Source organism: Myripristis murdjan, chromosome 19 (genome assembly GCF_902150065.1).
Source record: "Myripristis murdjan chromosome 19, fMyrMur1.1, whole genome shotgun sequence".
Lineage (NCBI taxonomy): Eukaryota > Metazoa > Chordata > Actinopteri > Holocentriformes > Holocentridae > Myripristis > Myripristis murdjan.
The window spans coordinates 2,878,366-2,902,014 of record NC_043998.1 but is presented as its reverse complement, the minus strand read 5'-3'; the positions used below and the strand labels follow the sequence as shown (position 1 = coordinate 2,902,014).

General features: G+C 41.7%; 3 protein-coding genes and 1 long non-coding RNA gene across 17 annotated transcripts in view; 3 read left to right on the top strand and 1 right to left on the bottom strand.

Annotated features, from left to right (window-relative positions):
* Positions 1 to 383, bottom strand: part of camk2g1 (calcium/calmodulin-dependent protein kinase (CaM kinase) II gamma 1) — a 28,373-nt gene extending 27,990 nt beyond the window's left edge. For 7 of the 14 annotated variants that reach the window (XM_030077245.1, XM_030077246.1, XM_030077250.1 and 4 more), the window contains exon 1: positions 166 to 381. In XM_030077245.1, the coding sequence (XP_029933105.1) occupies positions 166 to 230 (65 nt within the window). In that variant the 5' untranslated portion in view covers positions 231 to 381. Of the gene's footprint in view, positions 1 to 165 lie in introns of all 14 variants that reach the window. The other 7 variants (XM_030077254.1, XM_030077256.1, XM_030077249.1 and 4 more) reach the window with 3 other exon arrangements.
* On the top strand, positions 229 to 15,563 carry LOC115378166 (LON peptidase N-terminal domain and RING finger protein 1-like). The gene is made up of 12 exons (XM_030078347.1): positions 229 to 286; positions 6,219 to 6,503; positions 6,713 to 7,062; positions 7,273 to 7,356; positions 7,452 to 7,618; positions 13,607 to 13,875; positions 14,065 to 14,414; positions 14,630 to 14,713; positions 14,809 to 15,030; positions 15,123 to 15,145; positions 15,236 to 15,354; positions 15,454 to 15,563. Exons 1-12 carry the CDS (start codon positions 229 to 231, stop codon positions 15,561 to 15,563), a joined length of 2,121 nt encoding a protein of 706 aa, XP_029934207.1.
* Positions 7,711 to 9,347, top strand: LOC115377485 (uncharacterized). Its single transcript, XR_003930053.1, has 3 exons — positions 7,711 to 7,787; positions 7,878 to 7,995; positions 8,096 to 9,347. It is a non-coding gene; the product is annotated as an uncharacterized LOC115377485 (long non-coding RNA).
* Positions 15,564 to 18,041: 2,478 nt separating the features above from the next.
* LOC115377482 (NLR family CARD domain-containing protein 3-like) lies at positions 18,042 to 23,634 on the top strand. Its single transcript, XM_030077244.1, has 10 exons — positions 18,042 to 18,119; positions 18,318 to 18,448; positions 18,891 to 19,034; positions 19,148 to 19,219; positions 19,334 to 21,125; positions 21,392 to 21,553; positions 21,702 to 21,875; positions 21,989 to 22,162; positions 22,396 to 22,442; positions 22,996 to 23,634. The coding sequence occupies exons 2-10, from the start codon at positions 18,403 to 18,405 to the stop codon at positions 23,514 to 23,516; spliced, it is 3,132 nt and encodes a 1,043-aa protein (XP_029933104.1). The 5' UTR covers positions 18,042 to 18,119; positions 18,318 to 18,402; the 3' UTR covers positions 23,517 to 23,634.
* The last annotated feature ends 15 nt before the right edge of the window (positions 23,635 to 23,649 follow it).

The following is a 23,649-nucleotide window of genomic DNA, read 5'->3' as shown; positions in this document are numbered from 1 at the left end:
CCGGATGAAAAAAAAGGGGAAAAAAAACTTACCCCGGCTAGTTAGTCAGCTATAACGGCTGGCTAACGCCTGCTAGCTGGCTAACTAGACATAATGTGAGGCGAGGTTGCGGGGGTGGGGGACAAAAACGACAAGACAACACGATGCACTACGACAGCTGCTTACTTCCCGAGCTCTTCGTACAGTTGGTACTCGTCGGTGAACCGGGTGGAAGTCACGATGGTGGCCATGGCGGAGCCGGGAGAGGAGAGCCTGAGCCTCGGGGTAGGACAGCGGGCTGGCTCTCGTACGGGATCCGAGGGAGGGTAGCCTCCGACACTGGAGTACCTTTTCTGACAGGCAAGGCTGAAGAGGAGAGAGGCAAGCAAAGACGGGAAGGGAGGGGCTGGAGAGAGGAGGAGGAGTGATGTGTGTGTGTGTGTGTGTGTGTGTGTGTGTGTGTGTGTGTGTGTGTGTGTGTGTGTGTGTGTGTGTGTGTGCGCGCGCGCGCGCGGTGGGGGGGTAATCCTCGCGAGAACTGGCTCATGCAGAGTGAGACCAAAGAAGCCTCCGGTTCATTGAATACACTGTGAATGTGGGAGGTGGTGCTGAATTGTTTGCCTATAGACAAAGAATCCTTTTTTTTTGTGGAACAGAAGGTTACACTGATGTGATATACTGTTGTTAAGAGATTATTTTTTTAATAACAGCTTTACACTTGTTATTAATTGCCTTTACACTCTTATGCATCTTACACAAAGAGAGTAGCAATTAGCTTTACTGGTTGAAATACATCCACCCTGGGGCCCCACTTCACTGCAGACCCTGACACACGCACACACACACACACACACAGCCCAGGGATCAATACTGATCAATGCAGGTCTGCTCACAGACACTAGGCCATTCTGACCCACTCATTTCGCCTGTGTGTGTGTTTGTGTGTGTGCATGTGTGTGTGTGTGTAGGGGAGAGGGTGAGGGGGTAATGTGACTGCTGTATCAGGTTTCCACGAGCGAGCCTCCACCTATGTTTTTCCTCAGCGTGAGGGCTGTAGCTCAGCGGCGCTAAAATATGATGTCACACAGATCCAGAGTGCTCCACTAAATGTTTAATGTGGCATGAGAAGGAGGCTATCAAAGGACAGGCGAGTGAGGGAGAGGGAGCGCCATGGAGCCCTATTTGTGTGTGTGTGTGTGGCTGGGGGGCAGCCTGCTCAGCAGTCAACCCCAGAGATGGGACAGCGAACAGCAGATAGAAAAATTCACAGAGAGAGTGTGAGAGAGAGAGAATGAGAAAGAGAGTAAGTGAGGTGGTTTCACTTGAATATCTTAATGCGTGGTTGTCGCGTGGGATCACAAAGTTGGAACACTGAAAAGTTCAAATATTATAAGTCCATATCTGCGAGTGCTGACTACTGAATCTGTGATGGAGAGATGGAAAGGGAGGGAAGTGTGTGTGTGTGTGTGTGTATGTGTGTGTGTTGTACATGCTTGTGTGCTGTGTGGTGTGAAGTAGGAGACGAATGAGCACTGCAACGTAGGCTACTGGCCCTCTCTTGCCCTGCCTTTCCTACGTGCTAACCCTGCTGCCTCTCCTCCTCTTCCTCCTCCTCCTCAGCCTCCACAGCCGTTATATAATGGTGAACTCCTCAGCCTTTGTTATCTCACCCCAACCACACACTACGCCTTGCCCACTTGATGAAAGACAGAGGAGCAGAGGAGGCAAGAGGAGCGAGAGAGGAAGGGAGGCAGAGAGAAGAGAAAGTGGGACGGTTTCAGCTGAAATCAGCAACTCAGTGAGGGAGGGAAAGTGTGTGTGTGTTTGTGTTTGTGTATATGTGTGTGCATGTGAAAGAAGAGAGAGATGAAAGAGAGCGCATGTCTGTGTGTGATTTTCCATACAGTAATATTATTACTGTCAGACCTAATGCCATCTTCATCTTGAGCTACCTTGCATTAATTATACATCAAATCAGAGGAGGGCATTACGCAATGTACTGTACAGGGTGTGTGTGTGTGTGTGTATGTGTGTGTGTGTGTGTGTATGTGTGTGTGAGTGTCATATTGAGTTGTCTTGCCTTAGGTTCTACTGTGTCAGTGCGATTCATGTTTGTAAGGAGCACAACCGTGAGCTGACTTTGACTTTAGCAAGGCTTGTTTTCAGAGGGAGGCTGTCTCTCAGTGTGGACGCTCACAGCAGAGACAGCGGGCCTGCTCTTCACATCAGTGTCCTCCTCAAGATTGCAGTGGACTATAGGTGTAAAAAAAAATGCCAGCCACTTAAAACTGAAAGCATTTGGTTTTTCCATCCCTCCTCCCTCTGTAACAAAAAAACCCCCCCCAAAAAACACAGCACTCCTGAAGTGGCAAGAGTCTTTGGCTTTTTTACACTACCTGACTGGAACCAAGTACCAATATGGATATTATATATATGTTAATAATTATAATGATATGGGTACGTACTGATACCTTCTGCTGGTGCCATCAGCTGGTTTGAAATGCATGCTGCAGATCTTTATTTTCAATTCTAGTGGAGATGCCAAGCTTTCCAAAGATACCAAGTATGTCCTGCTGAATAACAGGGAAATGTGTATAAAATGATGCATAACACATCTAGATATTTTCTGTTTTAATGTAATGATGCAGCCATAAAACACTGGCATCTTGGGTCTGTGTATTTCACTAAACAAAAATGTGATGTAACTTCAATGTGTTGCAACCAGCAGATACACAATATATGCATGTACCATTGCCATACAATATGGAACATTTTTTTTTTCTAACTTTGAAGCTTCTTAAGGGGAATTTAAAGGAAAAGTGGAGTCCAAGGCGGTTAACATGGGCTCAAAAATTGAGTAGTGGTTGACTGGACACTTATTAAATTGGTTTTGTATGTTTCACTCCCTCAGCTGGACTTCAAAAAATCTACCATACATAGCTATAAGCAACAGTGGAAGTGTAACCAGCCTGCGAGCTCCTTGCTTGCATTTCTCAGAAGGGGCTGATATGAAAACTCTCCTCATTAGTCAGAATTTGAATGGGGGCCAGTGGAGACGGTATGAAGTTAGCAGCCAGATATCCGTGTTGGGCTGGTGCCGACATATCTTACATTCCACCCCTTGTCGGAGCTAAGAAAATCAGGTCTTGTGTGTGATCTGCTACACCAAAGTATCACATTTCTATTTGGAGCAGACTCACATGGTGGACTGGAGCTCTGTTTGTGTCCAGAATAGACTAATTTTACAATCAGTCCTTCAGGAGCTGCGATACATTTAAGTATTACTTTGGTTTGTTGTGAGTAATAAGAGCACTGGTTGGGTGAATATGCCATCTGTTACATCATCACAACTGAGAGGGTGGACTTGGCCAAGAGCTGAGTCATAACACTCCCGTTCTTTTCTAATGATGGTAATACACTGTTTTGGAAAATCATCCGACCGGGGAAAGTGAATGAGTAATGCTCGCTCCTGCCTCAACAGCTACCGTCGTGATGCCCTGGAGCAAGTTACTGACCCCCAACCGCTTTGCTGGAACTGCTGAGCAGTCAACAGCCGGCGACTGTGGTTGTGCTGGGCAGCCCCCAGCTGTTAGGGTGTGTGTCTGTGTGTGTGTGTGTGTGTGTGTGTGTGTGTGTGTGTAGCTGTACGAGTGCAAATCAGGGTGTTGCCGATAAAAAAGCCAGTGTGTTCAGTGAGCCTTCCCTGGATAAATAAAGAAATAAATGTTCATTTCTAGAGCCACACACTGCAAAATCCTGTTTAGAGCTCATGTGCACTCAAATTATGCTCTAAATCATTATAAAAAGTTGGCAAATCTAGAGTTTGAAATGATCTAAAGTTTCCTCACTTGATAAAACACAGATACTGCAAGTGTGTGAGGTAGGCCCACTGACAACAATTTCATTTCCTTACCAGAAAAGTTAGATTAAGGTGAGTATATTCCTTTAATTGCTCTGGATATGAAGACTTTTGTTCCAAAATTTTCTCCAGAAGTTACCTTTTGTAGAAAAAAAACAAAACAAAACAAAAAAAAAAACAGAACAGAAAAAAGACACCAATGCACACAAAGTGGTTGAATTTAGAGATATTACATAATAAACTTAATTTCACCAGCAAAGATACTTGGCTCTTCATTTTTAGATTAGATCAATATATAATTTTGCAAGTATATTGAGCCAATATTGACCTTTTAGCGAAAATGGGACATCACCTGGTCAGTGCCATCAACCTCTTGTACATAATGGCTATGATGCAATAGCTTTGATTATGTATCTATTACTGTATAACTGATCAGTGAGTGTTATTCTGGGTGGAAAAGTGTTGTAATTTGTAGTCTAAATGCCATTGAAGAGACTTTGCATTTGCATGTGGTTTCAAAAGAAAACCCCATCAGTTGAAACCCTATTTCATGTGGAACTTGTAAGATCAACTCGCCAGAACTTGAACTCTGCTTCCACCATCTGTTCAGCTGGCTTAACTGCAGCATCGAGCAGCTTGACTGGCGTTGAATGAGCAACTGCGTCTCCAAAAAGTTGTTGTGGACAAGACTGGTACATCAAAGTGCTCATAACCCATGAGCAACAAGTTCACTGAGCATTTTTGCTGCATAAAAATTTCCATATAAATGTAGTGGGGGACCAAAGAATAAGAGAACTATGTATGAAAAAAAATCCTCTATGCTCACATATCTGTTTTTGTCAAATAAACAACATAAATAAATGTTGAAGAAAGATTCAAGACACTGAAAACCTGACCTTTGACCTTTTATTTTGGTGAATATTTGGATTTTTGTACTTTTTGTACATTTTTGTCTGTCTTTTAAGGGGAAGTTTTAATACCTGTGTTGGCTATGACCCTAGTTCTAGACATTTGAGTGAGATGTCTAGCACCTGAGAAAGTCTTACAAAATGCACAAAACCAAAAATTTGAAGCCAATCAAGGTAGTTTTTATAGGTCCTGGATTCTCCATATGTTAGAGAAATTGATGGTCAACTTCAGATAATGGCTCTTCCCTGCCAAAAGTGATAGGACTGTGTCAAGCTCGTTATGTAATCTGTGGACTAAATACACTATATTACCAAAAGTATTCGCTCACCCATTCAAATGATCAGAATCAGGTGTCCTAATCACTTGGCCTGGCCACAGGTGTATAAAATCAAGCACTCAGGCATGCAGACTGTGAAACAAGACATTTGTGAAAGAATGGGCCGCTCTCAGGAGCTCAGTGAATTCCAGCGTGGAACTGTCATAGGATGCCACCTGTGCAACAAATCCAGTCGTGAAATTTCCTCGCTCCTAGATATTCCACAGTCAACTGTCAGCTCTATTATAACAAAATGGAAGCGTTTGGGAACAACAGCAACTCAGCCACGAAGTGGTAGGCCACGTAAAGTGACGGAGAGGGGTCAGTGGATGCTGAAGCGCATAGTGCAAAGAGGTCGCCGACTTTCTGCACAGTCAATTGCTACAGAGCTACAAACTTCATGTGACCTTCAGATTAGCCCAAGTACAGTACGCAGAGAGCTTCATGGATTGGGTTTCCATGGCCGAGCAGCTGCAGCCAAGCCACACATCACCAAGTGCAATGCAAAGCGTCGGATGCAATGGTGTAAAGCACGCCGCCACTGGCCTCTAGAGCAGTGGAGACATGTTCTCTGGAGTGATGAATCACGCTTTTCCATCTGGCAATCTGATGGACGAGTCTGGGTTTGGAGGTTGCCAGGAGAACGGTACATTTCAGACTGCATTGTGCCGACTGTGAAATTTGGTGGAGGAGGAATTATGGTGTGGGGTTGTTTTTCAGGAGCTGGGCTTGGCCCCTTAGTTCCAGTGAAAGGAACTTTGAATGCTTCAGGATACCAAAACATTTTGGACAATTCCATGCTCCCAACCTTGTGGGAACAGTTTGGAGCGGGCCCCTTCCTCTTCCAACATGACTGTGCACCAGTGCACAAAGCAAGGTCCATAAAGACATGGATGACAGAGTCTGGTGTGGATGAACTTGACTGGCCTGCACAGAGTCCTGACCTGAACCTGATAGAACACCTTTGGGATGAATTAGAGCGGAGACTGAGAGCCAGGCCTTCTCCACCAACATCAGTGTGTGACCTCACCAATGCGCTTTTGGAAGAATGGTCAAAAATTCCTATAACATATTCCCAGCAAACACAAAGGACTTTCTGTAGACCACGTGATCATACCCCATATAACACTGCGAAAGAGAGGGCAAACTGAACAGCATTTGCTCTCTGTGGAAGTGAAGGATGGGCACACGTGTGCGGATCCCTGCTAGATCACCTGGAGGAGCTGACTATCGAGCAGCTGAGGAGATTTCAGTGGCTCTTAGTCCAGCATGAGAGAGATGGAAGCCGGCCCATCCAGAAGAGCCACCTGGAGAAAGCTGATAGAGAGGACACTGTGGATAAACTGGTGCAGGTTTACGGGGAAGATGGTGCTTTGGAGGTGACACTGGATATCCTCTACATGATGAAATGTTTCAACCTCACACGCAAGTTAATTGAAGGTAAATGTAAAAGTTATACCATAAGGACTGAAATTTGGGTTTGAACCTTCCTGTTTCCTCTTCCGCTCTCTCCACTTTCTTCTGAGGTGTCTACACTGTCAGTTCCTTGCTCTATAGAACTGACTTTTATGGAATAATAACAATTCATATCAAGGTAAATCTTGATTGAAGCATATTTCACAGTCTAAACTTCTTTATCTGATGCTCAGAGAATGCACGCAGACATGAGGGACATCCAACACCTGAGAATGTGTCCTCCTCTTCCCCTCATGAGGAGAGGCATGGGGATTTCTCCATTGAAGAGGATTTGACATGTCGGATTTGCTATCAAGTTTTCAGCAAACCTGTCATGCTGCAGTGTGGCCACAGCTTCTGTAAGGACTGTGTGGACAATTACTGGAAAGTAACAGTCTTCCACAAGTGTCCGCTTTGTAAGAAATTCCTACCCGACACTAAACCCTCTGTTAACTTTGCTCTGAAGAATTTAATTGAAAATTACAAAGCAAACAGAAGTCTCAGTAATCAATCAGGACACGAAGAGAACCCAGAGTCATGTCAGGTGAGGTCCCATCAGACTCTGAAATGATTACGCTTTACATGTAAAAATTTACACTTGTAAATATAATATTACATGTAATATTTTACACAAAGATTTTGTGTTAGAACACAAAGACTTTGTGTAAAATATTGACTTGAAACTTTTGCGATTAGCTCTGTTATAAAATGTCTCTCCTCAATGATTTCAAGAAAGATTTCTGTTTTATTTCAGACTCTCCCAAAGACAGTCAAAGAGAAGCAGGAAGCTTTTGAAAAGATTAAACATTTCTGTGATGCATCAATTGAACACATTAAGGTAAGTCAACTTTTTTGAATCTGATCTGTTAAATCAGTTAAATCATAATATAAGAAGTGGGGAGAATCAGAAGTTTTTTCTTGGGTGACACACAGATGCAGTCCCAGGAGGCACAGGGGAAGATGAAGGAGGACTTTGAGAGCCTCCACCTGTTTCTCCAGGAGGATGAAGCAGCCAGGATGGCAGCACTAAAACAGGAAGAGATGCAGAAGACGCTCTTGATGCAGAGGATTGTGGAGACGGGCAGAGCTGCATTCTCACTGTCTGACAACCTCAAACACATTGAAGACCTCTGAGCTGACATCTCATTTGTGCAGGTAAGACAGAAGATCCAGGATCATCCTTAATGAGAAAAAGTCTTAAAAAGTGATTCAGTGACGGCTGATGCAGTTTTCATTTTGTTTGCAGAACTTCCAGACTGAATTGGAAAGGTATGAACATTATTATACATTTCTTTCTCTCTTTTTTTTGTGATTTTGTGCCTGTGCCAATAACAGAGCTATCTCCTTATTTCTGTCCAGAGCTCAGAGTGCACTATCAGATCCAGATCTCCTACCACGTGCACAGATAAACATGGCTGAGCACACAGAAAACCTGCAGGTGAAAGTCTGCGAGAAGATGATGAGCGTTTTAAAAACAGTAAGAATGTGCTGCATATGTTATATATAATATTTAGTTTAACCCCCCACCCCCCCCCCCCCCCCACCCCCCCACCCCCCCCTTTCTTTTTTTTCTCTAGCCCCTGTAATTCTGGAGCCCAACACATTGTCCCCTCAGCTCCGTCCTACAGTGGAGATGTATGAAGATGATTTTAGGGAGGAAACTGAAATGTATTTTTTATTTTTGAGTTATATGTTGTAATGGGATGGCTCTGGAGGAGAGCAGAATTCTGGAAAGTGCATTTTTATGGTTGTTGAGTGCAGTGCATTATGGGCCGTGACAGTCTTCAAACAGTTGGTGAGAGTGGTTCATGGGAATGAGATTTTTGACAAATTCCAGTTTTTTTTTTTTTTTTACCAAGCACACAGTTGCTCTCCTTACATCCTGATGCAGTTAGACCGCGGTGAACCCGTCATTTAAATTTAGCCATTCATATAACTGACCTGGTATTTTATTAGATTGCTTGGGAAACTGGTCGAGATATCTGGAGTTGTTCTTAAATGGTTCTCCTCATGTTTATCCAACAGAAAAAACTTTGTGTCATTTGGTGTTAAGAAGTCTCACAGCGCTCCTCTGATGTGGGGTTCCACAGGGGCCCATTCTTGGACCAGTCTTATTTTTGTTACATCTGCTCCCTCCAGGACATATTATCCAGCAATTTGATTGTATCTTTTATCATTGCTATGCTGACGATATTCAGTTGTATGTTTCTGTAAATCATAATGACCCCTCAAATTACTACAGTTATTTGGCCTTTCCTATCCTTTCAACAATTAGAGACAATTGTCCATGCCTTTGTTTTCTCTCAACCTGACAACTATAATGCATTTTACTCAAAGCTAAGCCAAGAGGCCATGGCTCAGTTACAAGTAGTTTAAAATTCTGCACTAAAACTCCACACTGATCCCGTATCACTCCAGCCCTGGTCTCTTGGCTCCCTGGCAAGTTGAGAATTGAGTTCAGGATCCTGTTTATTACATACAAGGCTCTACAAAAACCTGGTCCCAAGATATCAGGCAACCTTTGACCCCCTGTGAGCCTGCCAGGTCACTGAGGTCCTCTGATCAGGATCTCCAAGCTGCTCCTTGCTCAAGACTCAAGATTCAGTTCCAAATCATGAAATAGTCACCTCCTGAGGATCAGGTCAACTGGCTGTCTTAAAGGTTGTAAATCATATCTGAAGACCCATTTTTACAGGAAATGTATCTCTTTATCTCTTGTCTCACTTGTTTCTACATATCAATTTCTTCTTAAATATCTTTTAAAATCTAATTTGCTGTTGCACTTGATCTTTTTATTTGTGTTTTTTATGCATTTGTATTATTGTAAACAGACCCTGTTTTTGTAAGTGGTATAAAAATAAAATCTTACTTACAGTGCTTAATTATTACTTACTGTGTAACCTGGTTTCTCTTTGTCTCTTAAAGCTTAAACTCTTCAAGCAGGAGGAGGTAGGGCCTTCTACTGCAAAAAATATCAGGGCCTTGTATCAGGAAACATTATCAGCCTTTGCAAAGCTTTGATATTTATGACAGATCAAACAAATATGGGGCAAGGGCCCAGACAAGACAGCTGCTAACCTGCAACACTGCAGAACTGCAGCAGGTAAAAATCTAATTTACACATTTTCTAAAAAATCATCTGCTGGTCAAAATTTTTGGTGAAGCAGAGGCAACCACCACGTCCCATGTTATTTCTACCTATTAACAATGAAACATGACGTTTTTTCCTCTTGTCATGGATATTGGGCTGTATTTCAAATACAAATACAGACTTTCAGATGTTTGGACAAATCTGACAGCCACAGGATCTCAGCTGGTCCTCTTTGTGAGCATAATGCTAGCTGGAGGAATGTGCTGAAGTATAAAACTATAAAAATTAAAACGTAACAGATAATATCCACCCATGGTTGTTGCAAAATAGTTCTTAAAACATCAGTAAAATGTTAAAATATGTTACAGTGTCATCATGTCATTTCTCCTTATGTTATTTCACTCTTCACTTTCTACAGCAGAACTATTGAAAGAGATGATTGGACAAAACCTGACTGCCATGTGAGAGGACGACTAGCCCGCAATCCTGCCCTGTCTGTTCCAATTACTGCCCTTTGGAGGGCGCTAGAGCTCAGGTAGAATATAGACTGAGTTTTGGGTTAGGCTCATTGCTCTTTGTTACTGTAGCAGGGTTGGGGTCATAGACCGTGAACCCACCTAAACTCAGTTTGCCCACATATTTGTGAAATTGTGTTTCCCTGCCTGTTTAGATTTGCAGGAATCTTAAAAACTTTAAATACAGAGAATACATCATGTTAAGTAGAATTAATACATGTATGTTGTGGGTGTGGGCTCTTTGAAAAGGAGAGCAGCTCATTCATTGTTTCCATTTTTGTGTGTGAAAATAAAACTGATTTTGTTCATGTTGTTTCCTTATGATGATCACAAACTGGAACTCATGGTTTCAAACAGTTCAAACAAGCGTGACTCTGAAAAAGAATAATGATTTTTGAACGGCTGCTGAATCCTAAAGAACAGAGTGTCTTCAAAAGTAAGAGGGCAGCGGTCTCACTTTTGGTGTCTAAAGTTTTATCAGCACGGATTTATGTCTTTTAAATAACAAACCATCAAACTGTAATCACATATAGGTGCTTCACCATCACAGTGGGCAGAATTCACAGCCAGAGAAACATGAAAATAACACCCCTGTGAATAAAAAGAGAAGGGTGGGGACTACAAAAACCTCTGCCAACAACGTCCATAATCTATACACTTTCAGTATGAGAAATACATGGAAAAATACATCATGTAAACTCTAAAAAATAACTTAGACAAGTGTTATGCAGCAATCTAAGAAACAGTAACAATGTGCAGTCGCATAACAAAGGTTGTTGCACTGGACACCGATACAAAATGCATTATCAAAAATACATTGTCAGAAATACAAAGGAGACCAAAAATGGGAGGATCTTTATGAAAAGCAATAGGAAGAAACTGGAAATAAATATAGAACAATCTATTTGCATATAGATGTTTGGCAACTGAATGGTTACATAGGCCTACATGATCAGTCATCCAAACTGGTCATCATATATCATATACCTAAAATGAGCAAATTTCAAAACAAATAGACCTACTTTGTTTAGTCTCTATACACAGTGACAGAGCAGAGCAGCTGCATTACCCTCACAGCAGATCACATTTACACTTGTCAGGTCTAATTTTGATTTCTGAAATGCTTTAAAGATGAGATTAAGTCGCTGTTTGGCCACAACAAACATCTGTTCTGCCTCTCTGTGGTCATCACAATGTCAAAACCAAATCAGACAAGATCAGCAGTCTCAGGTAGGACTGCCTCACTGCACTACACTGAGGATATATTAGGGTCTACCTTAATGAGAGGCTGTGACTGGTCATTGGGCACAAAAGACATTGGGCAGCAGGAGCCCTTAATTTAGCTGGACCTGGAAAAATGAAGAGTCCTGTATATGCATTAAGCAAATTTGAGATGTTACACAGTCATTTCCACTTAACTATAAAAACCAATACCTGAATGTGTTATAGAAAATACACCTCAATTTGAGTTTTAAGATGTCAACACTTGAAAATATTAAGGGGATTTGTGCACTGATTCAAAATGTTTGAGGTGCATCATCTTGATTTTCGACTTAAAATTAAGTAGCATTCACATGTTTTGTTTTGTTTGTTAGGTTCTGTGTGCTGCTTTTCAAGGTATTTCCTGTCCTGGTTATTTGGAAAAGCATCATTAAACCTTTGGAAATTAATCATAGATAAATTTAAATAAACATACAATGTCAACCTACAACTCAAAATACAGTATTGCACTTGGTTTCACGTTTGGTTTAAGGGGTTTCATACCTTTTTTAAGATGTACAAATATTTTTGGATGGGAAATTACTTTTCTCTCCAGCGCCAAACATGGATAGCTAGACCTCCCCAGTTGTATATACCAGGAAAATGTATACCAAAAATAAGATTTCCAAGACAGTGCATTGGCCTTTTTTCCATCAGCCCTGACCTCTCTGTTGATTAAATGACAAACTGAAGAACAGAGAGACTAGACACGTGTGCATTAGGAAAGTGCTGGGAATGCCTTAAAATCTATGAGCATGATTTCATCCACTACAACTTCTACTAATTTGTTCAGACTTCACAACAGCATTAATTACCAGACTGATGGTGATTAATGTCAACAGATAACCGAAAAGGGAGAGGAGGGATCAAGCAAAGCATTTGTTCCACTGCTGATAAGCAAAATAATTTCCTTACTGGAGTTTCCAGAAATTTTTATGACATAATTTTTATAGTCTGGTGCATCCAAAGGTTACATGATCTAAAATAAGATAATATCTTGATCCACGGTTTCACTAGCAGTGACAACAAAACTCAACATGAAGCATTTAAATGATTTATTAAGAAGTGATGATGGTTGTTTGAGGCTTGAACTCCAGATCGCTCACTGTGTGCTGGGAAGCTTCGGTAGAGGAATCCTCTGTAGCAGCCGGGATCGATGGACGTAAGAGAGACAGAAGGAGAGGGAGGGAGAGAAGACAGGAGGAGTAAAGAGAAATAGTGCAGGAGGGAGGGGCACACAATACGAAAGCGAAAGAGTGCTCAGATGATATGCTGACGTACCAAATCTGTCTGCATATCCTCTGAAAACTTAATGTGATATAATTACTGCGGTGATTTCTCACACTGTTCTTCATTTGATTCTAAACGGTTGCACTAAAAAGATCAATGTGTGATTTTAAGCAAAGGAAATCAAATGAGAGTTTTTATTGATTTGATTTATTATTTGTTTATCAAGTTCAGCTGTGACTGAATACTGGATATCTTTTGGAGCTTTTTGTGTTAAATGAAGTCTTAGCCTTATTTGTGTAAAATTAGTCATCCTGAAACTGAGAGAGCAGGGGTTTGTAGGGGTTTTTGCGAATCCATGACGTCTTTTATGATTTTGTTGTGATGTGCTGGAAACGAATTACTGTAAGTGTAGGGGAAATTTCCTTCCTGTTTCCAAAGTCCAGATAGACGGGCACATACCTATGACAAAAAAATAACAGCATCAACAACACTGACATGCTATGAGACAACATATTAATGGACATATTACACTACACATTTACTGTTAGCTCAGTGTCTCATTAGATATTCAGTTTCTGAAGTCTGCTTATCTCCTGAGTGAAATTCATCAGCTGATTTGGTCCCATAATTTAATTGGGCTATCTTATTTTCCTTCACAGCTGGTTCACATCTGGGGAGGCTCACTATTTCTGAGTTTGGAGTCAGATGCACGTGAAGAGAGGTTTATACCTAAAGTTTACAGAAGGAAAGACTCTTTGTTTCACTTCCTTTTTCTTCCCTGTACTGATCGACTGGTTCATATGGTTTGCGCATCTTATCAAGTTTCTGCCCATTAACACAAAGGTGACTAAGACCTCTCACACCTGAACAACAGAGACACCTGGTTGCCTGGGAAACAAAAGGGATTTTCTGTAGACCACGTAATCACACCCTATATAACACCGCAAAAGAGAGGGCAAACTGAACAGCATTTGCTCCCTCTGGAAGTGAAGAATGCTTACAACTGTGCGGATCCCAAAACTGCTGCTAGATCACCTGGAGGAGCTGACTATCGAGCAGCTGAGGAGATTTCAGTGGCTCTTAGTCCAGCATGAGAGAGATGGAAGCCGGCCCATCCAGAAGAGCCACCTGGAGAAAGCTGATAGAGAGGACACTGTGGATAAACTGGTGCAGGTTTACGGGGAAGATGGTGCTTTGGAGGTTACACTGGATATCCTCACCAGGATGAGCTGTTTCGATCTCGCACGCAAGTTAATTGAAGGTAAATGTAAAAGTTACACCATCAGGACTGAACCTTTCTGTTCATTATCACCTCTTCCACTCTCTCCACTGTCCTCTGTCTTTCTTTGTTTCTATAGAACTGACTTTTATGGAATAATAACAATTCATATCAAGGTACCTCATGATTGAAGCATATTTCACGGTCTAAACTTCTTTATCTGATGCTCAGAGAATGCACGCAGACATGAGGGACATCCGACACCTGAGAACGTGTCCTCCTCTTCCCCTCATGAGGAGAGGCATGGGGATTTCTCCACTGAAGAGGATTTGACATGTCGGATTTGCTATCAAGTTTTCAGCAAACCTGTCATGCTGCAGTGTGGCCACAGCTTCTGTAAGGACTGTGTGGACAATTACTGGAAAGTAACAGTCTTCCACAAGTGTCCGCTTTGTAAGAAATTCCTACCCGACACTAAACCCTCTGTTAACTTTGCTCTGAAGAATTTAATTGAAAATTACAAAGCAAACAGAAGTCTCAGTAATCAGTCAGGACATGAAGAGAACCCAGAGTCATGTCAGGTGAGGTCCCATCAGACTCTGAAATGATTACGCTTTACATGTAAAAATTTACACAAAGACTTGTAAATATAATATTACATGTAATATTTTACACAAAGATTTGTGTTAGAACACAAAGACTTTGTGTAAAATATTGACTTGAAACATTTGTCATTAGCTCTGTTATAAAATGTCTCTCCTCAATGATTTCAAGAAAGATTTCTGTTTTATTTCAGACTCTCCCAAAGACAGTCAAAGAGAAGCAGGAAGCTTTTGAAAAGATTAAACATTTCTGTGATGCATCGATTGAACACATAAAGGTAAGTCAACTTTTTTGAATCTGATCTGTTAAATCAGTTAAGTCATAATATAAGAAGTGGGGAGAATCAGAAGTTTTTTCTTGCGTGACACACAGATGCAGTCCCAGGAGGCACAGAGGAAGATGAAGGAGGACTTTGAGAGCCTCCACCTGTTTCTCCAGGAGGATGAAGCAGCCAGGATGGCAGCACTAAAACAGGAAGAGATACAGAAGACGCTCTTGATGCAGAGGATTGTGGAGATGAGCAGAGCTGCATTCTCACTGTCTGACAACCTAAAACACATTGAAGACCTCGGAGCTGACATCTCATTTGTGCAGGTAAGACAGAAGATCCAGGATCATCCTTAATGAGAAAAAAGTCTTAAAAAGTGATTCAGTGACGGCTGATGCAGTTTTCATTTTGTTTGCAGAACTTCCAGACTGAATTGGAAAGGTATGAACATTATTATACATTTCTTTTTCTCTTTTTTTCGTGATTTTGTGCCTGTGCCAATAACAGATCTATCTCCTTATTTCTGTCCAGAGCTCAGAGTGCACTATCAGATCCAGATCTCCTACCACGTGCACGGATAAACATGGCTGAGCACACAGAAAACCTACAGCTCAGAGTCATCAAGAAGCTGTTAACAGGCATAAAAAACAGTAAGACGGGTGCTCCAGAATCAGTAAATTCATACAGATTTCCTCTCTTGGCGGGATGTTGAACAATAATAACTCTTTGCTGTCTCATGTGCCCTGCAGACCCTGCCATTCTGGACCCAAACTCTTCTTTTGCACATGGCAGTAACAAGGATGAGGAAGATGAAGTCATCATCGGTCATGGATCAAGTCAAACTGATACATATCTATGAATCAAAGGTTTTCTCTCACGGTGCCACTAAAGGCTGTATGTGCATTGGTCGAGTTTTCCTCATGTGTGCTGTCTAAAGAGTCTTCTTTGCACCATAGCAATTTGTGATGTCATAACTTTGCTTTTTTTTTTTTTTTTATTATTTAATTAATTTATTTATTTTTGTACAAAGCTTATGATTCTCTAACTTTCAGTGGAAGGTTAAATGAATACTCCAACATTTTGGGCACAATCTCCTTTTTCCAACTTACCCAGATTGAGACAAGATGTTCCATATCTTTTTCACCTCTGTACATCCAGTGGTTCAGTTCCTAATGGGTATGTCTAACATGAAATGCTATAAACAGGAACTGAACCACTGGACGTACAGAGGTGAAAGTAGAGACATCTTGTCTCAGTCTGGGTAAGTCAGAAAAAAGGTATTTTTTCTGAATATAACATGCCGAAAATATTTTTGTGATTTATATTATTGGTGATTTACAGATTTCCTTGTGTCAGTAAATTTATTAGACTCAAATTCTCTCATGTATGGTAGTGTGAAACTACCTATTTTAGTGCTTACCTATTTTAAAGCATTCAGTAAGTGTGTTTGTTGCTTTGTTTTTGCTTGCTGGGCCCTGTGTGATGCTTTACTTAGCAAAGTACGTCATTTACTTTGAAATCATTAAAATAACCAACAGTGCAACCCACAAATTATTGTCTTTTGAATTTTGCTTGTGGTGTTTCCAGACCTTTTTAGATTTACTTCAGTTTCAATTACTTCAGTATCCATGGCCAAACAGCCAGGCCTCATCAATTATCTATATCACTAAAATTCATCGTAAAACAAGATTTCTAAAAGCACGCAATAATTGTTTCTCCATCAGCCCTGCTCAAGTCTGACTGTCTCTGCTGGTTCACTGATGGACTAAAAAAACTCCATAAAAAATGTTCACATCCTTTAAGTGATGAATCAGCATTTAGAGAGACCAGCAAGACAGACAGTAGAATAATTATAGTTTCACTGCTGTTCCTCTTTCAGCTGCTGGACACCCACCAGTGGGGGTAAGGCCTTACTGCTAACCTACTAGAGCCTCCTGGTGGTGACATGTAGACATTGCAGGCACGGGGTTTGGTAGGCACGGTCCTGGCTGTTCTGGTTTTGTGAATGAAATCATTTCAGTGACATCTCGTATTAAATACTACATATTGATGTCAGGTTGTTATCAGAGGCTCAATGGGACGGAGGTGATCTTGGTTTTTAGCCAGACAACCACAGAAACTGAATCACAAGCCCCAAATGATCAATCTGTGGCCGGCTGCATGCAGCTAACCTTATCTGACAACATTTCATTTGATCAGCAGTTCAAAGTACACTGTTTATTGCACTGTTTGATGCAAAAGTACTAACGGGGGTCACTGACTTTCAGATGTAATACTGCATGGATTGAACGGAAATTCGAAAATTTCACATTTTTAACTCAAGACAGAAAAAATGACCTTGGTTATAAAGCAGCCAAAAAGTCAAGCTCAAAACTACAGGAGGTTTCAGAGGAACACAAGGAGACACTTTTGTCCCTCAAAGCAGCAGACATGATCGAAATTTAACATTACACCATGCCAGTGGGAGCTGAAGATTGTTCTGACCAGCACAACACCATGTACAACTCTCACTGTCCTTCTCATCGGTTGTATTGTACATATTGTAATACCTATTCTGAACTTATTATATATTGCCCGACAAACACCACCCATATTTTAATAATAATTAAAAAAACTACAACCAATGCTGAAACTAATAAAAAAAAACATGAACTAAAAACTAAAAAAAAAAATAAAAAATAAAAAAATAAACTTAAATGAGCAAACTAAATGAAGCTCAGCTGAATTGAATGCAAAAATGAAAATGAAATTAAAAACAGAAACTAATGAAAAATAGAAAACTAAAAATAATTTTGCTTGACCAAGCAAAGAACAATTTTATCTCCTAGTGATAATTTCCTTATTTATGTCTACAGGCATTTTTATGACATGGTTTTTACAGTCCGCTGCATCCAAAGGTTACATGACATGAATAAGATTTTCTCTTGATCCATGGTCTCTTTTTGTTATATGCTCATCTTCATATCCTGATTTATTAATCCTGCTTCACATCCTTTTACAAAAAGAGATATAATTACTGAGGCAATCATTCACAAGCTACTCTTTGTTTGATTGTCAACGAAATTGCTGACAGTTCTGAAGTTTTTTGAGTTTTTTTTATCAAGTGTAATTCAGCCTTGAATAAATACAGAATGTCTACTGAAGCTGATTGTCTTGTTTGCGTGGTAAATGAAACTTGAACAACTAGAGTTTCCTTAAAGAAATTTCGCAAAAAAAAAAGTGAGACACACCACAGACTTCCTGTTGTGTTCTGTCACTCATTGGCAAGAAGCTCAGACAGGAAGTCATGGGCAGCTATGCACACACGACACACACGCACACACACACATGGCTTACAGTACAAGCAGACACTGTCAGTATGAGAATCAGACAGCAATCGCAGCAGTGACAGCGCCTTAATATCTTACTGAAGTAGGTAAGCACATCAGGCTTTATTTGCTGCTGCATACGCAAAATTTTCATGTGCTGATCATATTAATGCTGCAACTGAAAAAGCATTTAGGATTGCTTATTAATCCAGAAGTCTTTTCATGGAGTCTGACCCCTGATTTTGCTCTGATGTGCTGGAACTGAATGACTGGAAGTATTGGAAAAGTTTCCTTCTATTTCTAAGGCCAAGATGAAACACTTTTGCACCAGCGGGACAAACGGAGAGGAAAAGTACCCTTGACGAAGTGGGAACTCTGACGAAAAAAAAAATGGAGCAGAGTAGAATATCTGATAAGAGAGACGAAGGCTGTACAGGTGAGAATGTCATGTTATGTCAAGAAAATAAATTAGATTATCATGCTCGGCTATGAGACAAGGTTTTGATTTGAACATTATGTTAAAGTCGACATTCTGATGGGAAATAATACACAAGTATGATTAAGCCAGTGCCACGAGTTGCTTCAGTTAATGTACAAATCCTGGTTTACACACTAACCCAACTAGCTGTAATAATTAAAAGAAAAGCCAAAAACATGTCTGCACGAGTTCATTTCTAAAACAGAGAAATCTATCTTGTTGGCCAATATGAAAAGATGTTACCACAGGACTTTAAAAAGTAAAATAATTTATTTTTATTTTGGTCTAACTGTCATCATTTTGCATTTTTTGCAATTTGTGGTGCACATCATAATATGCAGAAGCTTTTTTATTTTAATGAAAGAAAACAGTTGAAATACACTTCTGTGGTCTCTCTCAGGACCAGTTCCTCTTGCTGACCCTGCTGTTCATTCGCCCCATCTCCACTGCACAGCCACCAGTGGGGCCACCGTGGTGGTTCCCAGCATCAGCGGTTGTCATATTGGTGGTTCGGTCATTATCAGTGTAAACTCCAAAGGCCAAGGTAGATATAAAAAAAACTCACATGGTGGAGTAATTGAAACTGAAACCATTACATGTGTTCTCTTTATCATCATCACCAAGCTCACTCTTCTGGATCTTCTCCTCATCTTGCAGAGCCTACCCTTCCATCAGAAGCCTCATATAACCACACCACTGCACACACTCCTGTTGCTCTGCAGGCTGAATGTGAGTTTATCAAAGAATATAGTACATGCAGTTGGAATCGCTCATTTGGCATGTTTAACAGCATATGAATAATAAAACAAAACATCAGAGTAATCATTGCATTGCCTCTTACAGATGATAATATTACAAAATGTCAGCAGAAACTGAAGTCAACACTAAGGAGCAAGTTCAGCCATTTGCTTGAGGGCATGATGAACCAAGGCTGCAAAACACCTCTCAACAAGATCTACACAGAGCTCTACATCACCGAGGGAGGAAGTGGTGAAGTCAACAATGAGCATGAAGTGAGACAGATTGAGAGCGCATCCAAGATAAAAATGACGCTGGAGAGGACGATCCAGTGCAACAACATCTTTGTTCCTCTACCGGGACAAGACCACCTGATAAGGACTGTCATCACAAGGGGAGTTGCTGGCATAGGAAAAACAATATCAACTAATAAGTTTAGTTTAGACTGGGCTGAGGAGAGAGCAAATAAAGACCTAAACTTTGTATTTCCACTTTCTTTTCGACAGCTGAACTTGATGAATAAGAAAGTCCTAAGTTTAGCGGGGCTCCTTGGTGTCATTTTCCCCGAAACAAAAGACTTGGGGATCTTCAAATCACATGACAAGTATAAAATGCTCTTCATCTTAGATGGTTTGGATGAGAGCCGCCTGTCTCTCAACTTCCACAACAGCGAAATAGTGTCCGATGTGACTGTGCCAACCACGATAGATGTGCTTCTGACCAACCTCATCAGGGGAAGTCTGCTTCCCTCTGCTCTTGTTTGGGTGACATCCCGGCCAGCAGCCACCGGTCAGATCCCTCCTGAGTGCATTGACTTGGTGACAGAGGTGCGAGGGTTCAACAACTCACAGAAAGAGGAGTTTTTCAGGAGGAAAATTGGTGACGAGAACTTGGCGAACAGAATCATCTCGCATGTGAAATCCTGCAGGAGTCTTCACATCATGTGTCACATACCAGTCTTCTGTTGTATGGCAGCAACAGTTCTTGAGAAGAATCTGGCAACAATGGACAGTAAAGACATGCCCAAGACGCTCACTCAGATGTATATATACTATCTGGCCAGGCACGAGGCGAGCATGAACATGAAGCTCCACGGAAGACGAGAGTCCAACGTTGCCCAGTCAAGAGACAACCTTATGTCGTTGGGTCGGTTGGCCTTCAAAGAGCTGGAGAAGGGCCACCTGATCTTCTATGAGAAAGACTTGGTGCAGAATAAAATAGATGTCACACAGGTGTCTCTGTTCTCCGGAGTCTACACGCAGATCTTCAATGAGGAGCTGGCACTGTGCAAGGAAAAGGTCTTCTGCTTCGTGCATCTGAGCGTTCAGGAATTCCTTGCCGCGTTGTACGTTTTTCTCGCATTCAACAATGACAACGACAACGTCTTGGTTAAAAAGTCATCCACCTCGAGGCGTTTTCTGTTCAGAGACTCGTCAGTGCTCATCCTCTACAAAGCTGCGGTGGAAAAGGCTTTGCAGTGCAAGAACGGACATTTTGATATCTTCCTACGCTTTCTTTTGGGCCTCTCGCTGGAATCCAATCAGAGTCTTTTCAAACATCTATTGACCAAGAGCAGAACAAACCAGAAGACAAGACCAGAGATCATCAAATACATCAAGGAGAAGATCAGGGACAGCACCTCGCCCGACAGATGTATCAATCTGTTTCACTGCCTGAATGAGCTGAATGACCACTCCCTGGTGGAGGAGATTCAGAGCTACCTGAGCTCGGGCTCTCTTTACACATCAAAACTTTCCCCATCTCAGTGGGCCACTTTAGGCTTTGTATTACTGACTTCAGAAGAAGAGCTCAGTGTGTTTGAGCTGAGCAAGTACAGCAGGTCAGAGGAAGCTCTTCTGAGGCTGATGCCTGTCGTCAAAGCATCCCGAGTAGCAGAGTGAGTATTTTCAATAATGTAGATACTAGGCCAGAAAATGTCTTTGTGTTTTATGCTGAAGATAGTTAGGTTGGAAGCTCTATGGAAGTAATATCTTCAAGTCATGAGGACCAAGAGATAAAGCATGACACGAGGGGTTAATTTAACGTCATTCTATTTGAAACTCATTATGAAAAGGCCAAAGCCAAACTCATTCTCTATTTATGTAGTATAATTTGCAAATGCTATGTACTGTAATGTTGCCATTTTTTCCTTTCCCATTGCAGTCTAAGCGGATGTAAACTCACGCAAACCTGCTGTGAAACTCTAGCAAATGCCATCAGCTCATCCCAACTGAGAGAGCTGGACCTGAGCGACAACAACCTGACAGATGCAGGGGTAAAGCATCTCTCTGTTGGACTGAAGAGAAGCAAACTGGAGACACTCAGGTCCACGCCCAGCCTTTGGTTTCTGTGCATGTGGATTATATGCAGCTGTGCCAATTCACATCAAAACAGAAATGTTTTTGTTTATCAGCAATATAAATTTATATAGCCATTACTTTGGGGATTTCTTTCTTGTTTCCTGTTCATCCAGACTGAAGAGCTGTAACCTCACGGAGAAAAGCTGTGATGTCCTCTTCTCCGTGATCAGCTCAACCTCTTCTCAGCTAAAACTGCTGGACCTGACTGATAATGACTTACAGGATGTGGGAGTCAAAAAGCTCTCTGATGCAGTGGGCAGTTTTTATTGTAAACTGGAAATACTCAAGTGAGTGCCCTGCATGGAATTAAATGCAGACTGAATTGTGTTGCTGGTACAAGGATTCAGTTGTTGCAGTTAGAAAGAGGTTATTAATGATGTATCTATAATCTGTTTTGAAGTTTGCCCCTATGCAGGGTCACAAAAGAGGGATGTGCTTTCCTAGCATCCGCTCTGAAATCCAACTCCTCCCAACTGAGAGAGCTTGACCTGAGCTACAACCACCCAGAGGACTTTGGCCTGAGCCTGCTCTCTGCCCTGCTAGAAGACACACACTGCAGTCTGCAGAAACTCAGGTAGCAATAATAATAAATAGTTTCCGCATTGATTATTGCCGCCAAGCCAAGCGGTGGCACTGCAACATCAGTTTTAGTCGAGTAAATCTTATCTGGATGTATGAGGTCCATGTTCCCTGATTTCTTGGATTCCCTCTTTAGATTCCAAGATGCCTCTCTTGCTGCATATTCAACTTAAATCAGTGTTTGTGACTGTATTAAAGATCTGAAATTCATACCTTTTTCTGTTTTAGTGTGGATCAGTGTGGTGAATCCAGAATCCAAATGGGTCCAAAGAAATGTGAGCCTTAAGTCTTAATTAATTAAGGGACCACACCAGTGATTCTGAATGTTTGGCCCATTGGCTACAATTAACCCACATTTTACTTTGCAACAATCCATTATGAAAGTGTGTTGGGTACGAAAGATTTCACAACATATAATCAAAATCCCTTGCTTTTCAAATTTGAGTTTTTGGTTGAAACAGCCACCTTATGCGGCTAACAAAGTCGTCAGCATCAGAAACCACACAACTGATAACTGGCTGTGTAAAGCAAACATTTCCCCGGGGACTATTTTCCTTGGCGGAGGGAGCGTTTCACCCAGGCCCAATTTCAAGTCCTGAAAACAAAACAGTGCTGCTGCTTTTAGGAAATCTAATGCGAACGACTGTATTACGGTGATGGAATACTGGTGTGGGAAAAAATTAGCAGAAATGTTAAGTATGCACATTTTGTAGATATGCTGAACATGCAGAATCATTGGTATGGCCCCTTCACCCTTCACAAGTTCCTTCTTGCACAACAACGGCATTATACAGTGTACTCCGCTGACTTTTCTGTTTGTTTTACCAGATGTCACTGAACTCACCCTGGACCCAAACACAGCACACAGAGACCTCACACTTTCAGAGGGGAACAAGAAGGCAACACGGTGGACCAAGCAGACGTATCCCGACCACCCTGAAAGGTTTGACTTCTGGACGCAGGTGCTGTGCAGGGAGGGTCTGATGGGACGCTGCTACTGGGAGACGGAGTGGAGTGGGAGGGCTCTGATCGGGGTGGCCTACAAGCAGATGAACAGGAAAGGAGAGGACCACGACAGCTGGCTGGGCCATAACGACGCATCCTGGGGCCTGAGCTGCTCAAAAGACGGGTACAAGACTTGGCACCAAGGTATAGGCGCCGCTATACCCGCTTCCCCCAGTTCCAACAGAGTAGGGGTGTATCTTGACTGGTCCGCTGGATCACTGACCTTCTACAGCATCTCCTGCGGGACACTCAGCCTCCTGCACACCTTCCGCACCACCTTCAACCAGCCGCTATACCCAGGATTTAGGCTCGGCTGGGTGGACTCCACGGTGTACCTGTCCTGAGGATAAACACTGCCTGGACAAGGAAATATCCTCTCATTACCCCGTCCGGATAAATACTGGAGACATGGTGTATATTTTTGTTTCTGTTTTGAAATTAAACTTGACACTGTATTTTTTAAAAACTCTAGTAAAT